The sequence below is a fragment of the Primulina huaijiensis genome, chromosome 8, assembly GCF_012295235.1.
Source record: "Primulina huaijiensis isolate GDHJ02 chromosome 8, ASM1229523v2, whole genome shotgun sequence".
Classification (NCBI taxonomy): Eukaryota; Viridiplantae; Streptophyta; class Magnoliopsida; order Lamiales; family Gesneriaceae; genus Primulina; species Primulina huaijiensis.
Genome location: NC_133313.1, coordinates 18,935,560 through 18,945,036, shown reverse-complemented (window position 1 = coordinate 18,945,036; position 9,477 = coordinate 18,935,560). Strand labels below are relative to the sequence as shown.

The window sequence follows — 9,477 nt, the reverse complement described above, 5'->3', positions numbered from 1 at the left end:
TATATATATATAACATTTTTATATGACTATTAATAAAAAAAATTTGTGAGACGGTCTTATGGATCAATTTTGTGGATCGAATATCTTATTCGGATCATCCATGAAAAAATATTATTTTTTATGCTAATAGTATTACTTTTTATTGTAAATATCGATAGAGTTTGACCTGTCTCACAATCACAGATAAAAATTCGTGATATCGTATCACGAGATACTTAATCTAAAAAATAATATGTGATTCTAATAAATAAATAATAAATAAATGAGAAAGCGAGTGGGGAGTTGATGAACAGCGAATATATGAACTTTCCCTGGATAAATAATCCCATATATTAGTACTCTTCTCTCTCTTCCCCCACCCACTCACACACGTACGCACGAACAATATGAGCAGGATTTAAACAATTTCTTGGGATTACCTCGGATTTCACTTTCACATTTTGAATTTCAGATTCCAACACCAGTTCGAGATCTTGGGTCAGTCATATTTTTCGCAGAAAACCCATAAAGCTCCTATCTTGACCCCCCAAAAAGATATCCATAAGAACCGTTGCCATTCTAATGAGAAAATGGAACATAAGCATAAGTTGATCTTAATCATAGGACTAGGGTCACTAGCTTTCTTCACAATTCTTGTTTTCGCTATCATTTGTACGACGAGGAGGAGGAGGAGGAAGAAGAGAAAAGAAATAAGTGGTACAAGAGATATAGAAGCAGCTTTTGATTGTAAAGAAGTAGATGGGGTGGCGAATACAGAGGATTTGATCAAGTTTCAAGGTGGGAAAGATCTAATTGTACAGGAAATTCTTGATGCCCCTGGTGAGGTTATAGGAAAATCTAGCTATGGGACTCTCTACAGGGCTAGTTTGGTCAATTCAAATACGCCTACATTGCTGCTCAGATTCTTGAGGCCTACTTGTACTTTGAGGATGAAAGATGTTGTACCGATTGTAGAGTTTTTGGGGTCTGTTAGGCATCCGAATTTGGTACCTTTGAATGCATTTTATGCAGGGTCCAGAGGGGAGAAATTGATGGTTCATCCATTTTATGGTTCTGGAAATTTGGCTCAATTTATCAGAGGTAAAATTCTGGAAATTTGGCTCATTTTGTGTAAAATTTATTCTGGTTAATGCTTCATGAATATGGTGATGGATTGTGGATCTATCGGGTTGTGCGTGATTCTGAAATATCTGTGTTTGATTTCTGAGTTCAGTTTATGATAGGCTATGTGTAATTAATTTTACCTTTAAGGAGCAAATTTCTTCAAAAGAGAAATTTATCGCATTTTTTTACTTTTACTTTGTTTAAAAGGGTTTTCTAGTGGTTTTACTTTGAAGAAATAAAAATAATGTCACTATTCATTGACATGGACACATGGTTAGAGGCAACCTGATATTTAAAAGAGAAGGATAGCTTGAAAGAACAAAGATTTGTTTTGAGGGACGAATATCATGCTCGCATCTGAATTTTCTGTATTTGATATTGGTTTAGATGTTTTCTTAATTTTTTTGTTGAAGCATATGTAGGATGATTGGCATGGTCCTCAGTTACTCACTGATTCAAGTTAATTCTTTCTAATTTGTCAAATGAGCAAGATCCTATTTTCATTAACTATCCGCTAAAGGCATTTATAGCTATGGAAATTCATTTTCAACTGATTTGAATTTATCTGATGTTAGTTTGAGTTGTTGGAACATTGATAAGTAGAAAAGACTGCTGCGTAGTTCTGGTGGAAGTAGTTTATATTTTTCTCTGTCTCCATATTTTCGACCCTTGCACGTGTTTATAATGTTTCGAGATTCTGAGCTAATTATTAGTGTGTGATTGCTTCTTTTTTCATTTTTTCCTTTTCTTGCTTCCCATATTTTCAACGTTCTTGACTTTGGTGTACTAATAACTGCCGGACATGGGCAGATAGTAATGGCGAGGCTCACAAATGGCCCATCATAAGCAAAATCGCCATAGGGATTGCTAGAGGAATTCATCATCTTCATACGTCTTCTGAAAAGGCCATTATCCATGGAAACCTCAAGTCAAAGAATATACTATTGGATAGCCATTACCGGCCATACATTTCGGATTTTGGCCTATACAATCTCTTGAATCCAACTGCTGCTCGGCAAATGCTTGAAGCTTCTGCATTTCAGGGGTATAAAGCCCCTGAGTTGATTAAAATGAAAGATGTCTGCCAAGAGAGCGATGTATACAGTTTCGGGGTCATACTTCTCGAGTTACTGACTGGTAAAGAACCGGTGGATGATAACCCTAACCCTGATCAAGATTTTTATTTACCAAGTGCTATGAGAAATGCCATTCTTGATGACCGCATCATGGAGTTGTATCATCCTGATTTTCTTCTTGGCCTAAGCAATGATCAAAGGGTAGTTGTCGAACATTGTATTCTTGGGTTTTTTCAACTCGCAATGGCTTGTTGTTCGCCCTCGCGTCTCCTCCGACCGGACATAAAGGAAGTCCTCAACAAGCTAGAAGAAATCTCGCAGTAAGCACCCAGCAATGTTGGTTCTGTCCGTGGAACATTTTATTTGGTCGTGGTTTTGACTGATCCGATGATCATGGATACAATTTCAGTTCAGATCTTCTGTTCTACTTATCGTTCTTACATTTGTTTCATGTACATGGATGAATGACAAATATCTCGAAAATAAATTAAGAATTATTTTACTACTCATGTGTCATTCATCTATGTACATGAAAAGTGATTAAGTACAGTTGTAGAATCAGATGACTAGAACGCGATCAATGATAGTTCGAGCCGATTTGGATTGTTGGAAAGTGACTTGGATTGAGTTTAGCATGAAGACTTTGGCAAAGGCAAGGTTGTCATCAAGATGGAGATCCTTGTTACCAAAACAGTTCAGATTTTTACCCTTCTTCATGTATTAGACATACAAATTTTAGTCTTAAATTAGTTCGAGTCAGATATATTTTCATCAGAATTGATATGTTATTTGATGAATTAGAGAAAAACACAGTTATCCTTACAAAAGTTTTGAGATATCAGAATCTTGGTTCCATCAATGAATGATTTAGCACATACACCTATTTTCCCAGTTATAGCACCATAGAATCTTCACCATAAATCTTAATCCTATCATACTTGTTCGGAAGCTTTTGGATTTCATTAGTTTTTTGCTTCCTTTCAATTTCAAAATTATTTGTGATTGATTTCAACCTCATATCGGGCCAAATATTTACAATACCTTGAATTAAATATATAAAAATATATATGCCACGAACGAAATTCATATGATACTTATACCATGAGAAATATATCTCCCAATGCAACATCAGTTATATCTAAAATTAATTCAACTTAATTCAATTTTATAAAAGCATTTACCTGTATGCCGTATGGTATTGCATGTTCATACACACAACAAAATGAAACAAAAAAATGTGACGCACAAAAAATAATAACAAAGTGAGAGATGTACAATTATTGGCATAAATCCAACCTCATATACATACAAACATGGTAAAATTGGCAAACACTTTCTTAACTACTGTAGTATCTTACAGTGGTCAAAAGTTCTCACTTCTTCATATACAAGTACAACTGAGGAAAATTGATGGAGGGATCCAAGACTCTAATCGAATTTGCAAATATCATAAAATCTGTGGGAAGTTGATTGCTTTTAAGTAGATGTTTTTCTTGACTTCCAATCCATAATTTCAGAAAGGATGGTATAATTTGGAATAAGGATCTTGTGTAATAGTGGCAGATTAGTAGGATGTGTCTTTCTCCTCGAGCCATGCCTCTATCGCGTTTCGATTGTATGTATGTCCATCCGCGGCAACACAAGGGTGGTCACACATTACCTCCTGCAATTGCAAACAGGATCATACATGAAACAAAAAAGCACCATTCCACCATCATGAAATAAATATCATAATCTCGATACTAGCAGAAGAATATGCTCCTTGATTTCTAACACACACATACCTTGAGAATGGAGCATCTGAAATGGTTAGGTGGAGGTGCAGAAATGAATAGCAAATCTCGAGTTTCTTCAGACACTTCTTTCTCCAAAGCGGGTAGAATTTCTATATTCAAATCAGGTCTATCTCTCTTCCCATAAATTATATGCATTTCAGAGCCATAAGGGTCAAATTCCTTGTTTCCTCCATTGGCCAGTCTCCAGCCTCAGCATCTAGCACATCCCTCGACTGACCATCTTTCAATGCAGTTTCAACCATATGAGCCAACCCCATAGCCGGTTTTGCGGTCAACAATAGCAAAATAACCATACCGAAGGCATAAATATCAGATTTTGGAGAGGCTAATCCAGTTCTTTGGTACTCGGGATCAATACAGCAAACGCTACCCACCATCGAAGTTTCCTTGTATTTGGGTGATATAGAAAGAGAGTCATATGAACATCCTTTAGCAAAGGCCTACATCACCAATTTTACTCACATTTTTACGATCAAGCAATATGTTTGCTGGCTTTAGATCACGATGTATGATTGCTTTTGGTTTTGAGCTGTGTAGGAAGACAAGAGCCGAGGTACTCCCCAGGCTATTCGGTATCTGTCAAGCCATAAAAGCAGAGACACGTTGTTTTTCTGAAGCAGCCTATCTTCAAGATCTCCATTTGCCATGAACTCATGTACGAGGCAAACGTTTTCAGGACATGCCCCCCGAAGAATCAGTATGTGTGGATGACGAATTCGGCTCAGTATTTCTAGCTACAAATCAGCAAAGACATAAATTGATCATATAATTGTTGCTGCAAGTAACTTACGAGGAAGAAAATATATTCTGCACAAATGATTAAACAATCACATTGATTCCCCGGAAGGTTTTACTACTTGGATACTAGAAGTAGTTCCTAATATAGACTGCGTAATGCTTCTCATCTGAGATATATATCAGAAATTGTAGAAGATAGTTTCTATGATGAATTGCCACAATATCTCGCATTCTGAAATTTGAGTAATTAAGATGCATATGTCAGCTACTAGTTCAAATTAAGATCCTAAACAAGGAGTGAAAAAAACAAACAAGTAACAACTCACACGTTTGTTATTTTCTTTCACAGCAGCTGATAGTTATAAAATTAGACATTAATCTGAGTTGGCAAACTCATACAATGGCCCTATTCAGATAAATAATGTGGTGGTTTTGTAAGCCATTTTCGTGTGTCCACTTTATTCTTTTGGCAAGTTCAAAACTTTTGGTTCATTGAAATCGTCTCTGAACAATAAACAATATGGCACCTGATTCTCTGAAGAATTATGAGAAGTTGAAGCTTGATCCCACAAAGGGCTGTAGGCCAATAAGCTACTGAAGCTCGAAGCCTGGTAAGTTTCTTCGTTAACATCTTCATAATTACTTTCTACTGCACCAAATAGTAAATTTCCAGGAGCTATGATTCCGTTTGGAGGTATTTTATGTAGAAGGGTCTGGTTTATGGTTGAAAGTGCTTGATAGCGCTGCATAGGAAGTGAGGATGAACGAGAAAGAGAGAATCGGCCTGTCGATCCTTGGTCTCTCAATTCTGAAATTGCGCAAGAGACGGAAATATTATATTTATCTCCTCTTGAAAAACTTCTATCCATTAATGAATAATGCTGGCTGGCTTGTTCAGAAACATTCTCCACGTGAAAACTTTGTAGCATACAGTCCAATCTCAATCTCTGGGGGTCAACAGGTTCCATCAGATATTTCTTCACATTAATAAAATGATCGACCATGTGGCTGAAAAAGTCACTTATCTTAATTAAGGTCCAAATATTTGTGTGCAATTTTTTTCACAACAATTACGTTATTTTCTAGCACAGTAATATTAAACTTGTTTCACCTTCAAAAAACTAACTCGAGCTTAAACGAGCAGATTACATTTCAAGGACTGTTCACTATCCCATTGAAATTGAACAATAATATCGATAACCTAGATAAAGCCAATAAAAACAGCCACAACTAATCGGCAAATAGGTTACAATCGAAAAAAGGCTTTGTGATGAAGCACCGACAACAAGTTTATCGATTTTTTGTTCGTGAATTTTACCAGAGAATGCATTTACCACATCATCTGACTCAATCTGCACTATTTTCACTTGCACCTGAGTATGAAAGAAATTAATTAGCAACCAATTTATTTAGTCATGCAGTCTTTCAAGAGCCAAAACACTTTTACCTTTCTCTGATTACACAAGTTCTTGTAAAGAAGAAGCTTTTCAGTCACCTGCCAATCCACTTGCTTTCTATATGCAGTTGCTACATCATCATGAACTTGAGAAATATGAACTAGTTTCCCCACTGGCGAGCAAAACACAAAACAACCAGCACGTATCAAGCACAGAATAAGGCCTTTTAACGAGTTTTATCAAAATCTCGAGGTTTTGTTCATGTTCCCATGTTTGGAAACACTAATCTTTAATCTGCATAATTGTAAGGAGCAATCGGGATAAAAAATGATTAGATTTGGACTACCATTAAATATTATTTCAAGCTTAGTAAAGATCATAAACATCACAACACACCGATATGAAGCCTCTGAACAACACAGTCTTGAAAGATGATGCAAATACTGTAATCTAATCACGACAGAAGAAGCTCTTCCAAGTTTGTTCTCATGTATTTCTATTTTTTAGATGCTGAAATCGAATGTGGACGCTTACTATGATTTCGAATTCTAGATATCACGGGGCGAACATGCAACAAATTAAAGTAGACAATTCCTTCTGGGACAAACTTCTCCAACGCCAATTTGACAACATATTTGTTTTTTCCACCTCCTTTAATGGCTAAACAAGCAACTAAATGAGGAGGGAACAATTCATCTGATCCTTCCATTTTTCCTGGATCTTGCCCATTCATTATTATGACCAATCTATTCTTCCGCAACCAAAGCTCCCGATCATAGCCGAGTAAAAAATCGCTGTTTTATGGAATGAAAGTCAACATCGGCGATAGCAAGAAAGAAAGAAAGAAGGCATATAATGTGAGGCAAAATTGAAACTACTTTTCTTGAAAATCTTCAAGAAATTGAAATTAGAAAAACAAATGAGAATCTTCACAGAACAGCACAGCAGAGAACATAACCCTTCTTGTCTTGTCCCCTCGAATTCTTCTCACGCAATTTGTATAGTGGAGTAGAGTGTGCACGAACAAAGATCCATTTTTTCCTTTTCTGTAGAGTTGTATTCCTTATATAATTTCTGGGAAATAGGTTTTAAGGTACGACGTCAAAGAAATCTCTTGCTGGTCTTTGTTTGTTTATACATCTTTGTTCTAGAAAACATTCGGTAAACTTCCATTCTCGAATTGTGCAATACATATTATTCAAGGATTTATTGTTATATGCGTTGACTTGTTTAAACTGTAAGGACAGTTACTTTTTCAGTTCCTACACTGGTTTGTCTGTGTATATTATACCACTATGGTTTTCCAATTGGAGGAGAGTTTTAGTGAGTTTTGATATGCTGCACACCTATCGTGCACATTTATATGAGCACCGATGAGGTCTCACTCACCTATTGGATGAGCAATTTTTCTATATTTCATCGCATCCAATAGATGAGTGACACCTCTTCGGTGTTCATATAAGTGTGCACGGTAGATGTACAGCATATCAAAACTAGAGTTTTAGTTGGCAAATCATCCACCCTTCATTTGGCATGAGTCCCACTCATTTGTTTGGATCCCACAACAATTCTTTGGTGTGCCATAGAATGAGAATTTAATTTATATTTTATGGCAGTTTTGTTAATGAAATTTATGTTATTTTTAATTTTATTTTTAAGATGTAGTGACGTAGATTAACTCATAATCATTCCATAATCAAATCATGATGCATAGTTAAACACAGTACAACCTTCTTCCATTCATGTAAAGATTACTGATGATAGTGCGATTTCTGCACCAAAAACAACATTCATCTCCAACTCATTTACTTCAAATCTTACATTAAAAAGAATATTCTCGAAATATTCTTTTTATTTTACATATATTAATTATTATATTTCATTTAATAAATTTTTAATTATGATTAAGATTTTATTATTAATAAATTTAAATAATAATATTTAAGTTTATAATTTAATTAAACATTTGTATTTATAATTATATTTATTATAAATCATTAAATCAAATTAATCCTTAATTAATAATAAATAACATAAATAATATTTTAAAAATCAACAATTATTATTTTTAAATTTATATAATTAAATTATGGGCAATTTGGAGAAAAATACCTCTGTCTATGATTTATTTAAGATTCAGTACCCACCAGTTTTTTTTTTAGTATTTTAGTACCTGACAAAGGACCAACTTAGTTTTTAGTACATATTTCATGCATTTTTACCTTTTTACCCTTTTAATTTATAAAAAAATATATAAATACCAATTTTTGTTGGTCATCTTCTCTTTCCACTCATCATTCCCGATGCATTTGGTTGACATGTAAATTGAATTTAAATTTTTTTATTAAAAAAAACAAATTCGCAACTAATTGAACTTTTTGAAATACTTAGTTTTACTTGCGAAATACTTCATTTCAATTTTAAAATAATTGATTTAGTAAATGAAATATTCAGTGTATTAAAATACTGAATATTCGAATATGCAACGTAATTTCACCAAATGCTCGTATCTCTATCGAAGATTCATTTGGATGACATGTTCATTTCATTTAATTATTTTTTATTCTTAAAAAAACAAATTCGCAACTAAGCATTGAACTTTTTGAAGTACTTAGTTTTACTTGTGAAATACCTAATTTCAATTTTAAAATACTTAATTTGGTAAATAAAATACTTAGAATTAATATTAAAATACTGGATATTAGAATATGCAACATAAGTTCACCAAATACTCACATTTCCATCCAAGATGCATTTGGACGACATGTTCATTTCATTTTATTATTTTTTTTATTGTTTAAAAAAACAAATTTGTAACTAATCATTGAACTTTTTCAAGTACTTAGTTTTACTTGCGAAATACCTAATTTCAATTTTAAAATACTTGATTTGGAAAATGAGCTACTCAGAATTAGTATTAAAATACTGGATATTCGAATATGCAACGTAAATTCACCAAGTGCTCGCATTTCATCCAAGATACATTTGGATGACATATTCATTTCATTTAATTATTTTTTTTATTGTTAAAAAAACAAATTCGTAACTAAGATTGAACTTTTTCAAATACTTATTTTTACTTGCGAAATACCTAATTTCAATTTTAAAATACTTGATTTGGTAAATGAGATACTCATAATGGATATTAAAATACTGGATATTCGAATATGCAACGTAAGTTCACCAAGTGCTCGCATTTCCATCCAAGATACATTTGGATGACATGTTCATTTCATTTAAGTTATTATTTTATTGTTAAAAAAACGAATTCGCAACTAAGCATTGAATTTTTTCAATTACTTAGTTTTACTTGCGAAATACCTAATTTCAATTTTAAAATACTTGATTTGGTAAATGAGATACTCA

At 33.7% G+C, this 9,477-nt stretch overlaps 1 protein-coding gene and 1 pseudogene across 1 annotated transcript; one reads left to right on the top strand and one right to left on the bottom strand.

Annotated features, from left to right (window-relative positions):
- Nucleotides 1-319: 319 nt before the first annotated feature.
- Nucleotides 320-3,037, top strand: LOC140981979 (putative kinase-like protein TMKL1). The gene is made up of 2 exons (XM_073448392.1): nucleotides 320-1,080; nucleotides 1,915-3,037. The coding sequence occupies exons 1-2, from the start codon at nucleotides 570-572 to the stop codon at nucleotides 2,502-2,504; spliced, it is 1,101 nt and encodes a 366-aa protein (XP_073304493.1). The 5' UTR covers nucleotides 320-569; the 3' UTR covers nucleotides 2,505-3,037.
- A 423-nt stretch (nucleotides 3,038-3,460) lies between these two features.
- Nucleotides 3,461-6,663, bottom strand: LOC140982573 (U-box domain-containing protein 35-like; annotated as a pseudogene).
- Nucleotides 6,664-9,477: the final 2,814 nt, after the last annotated feature.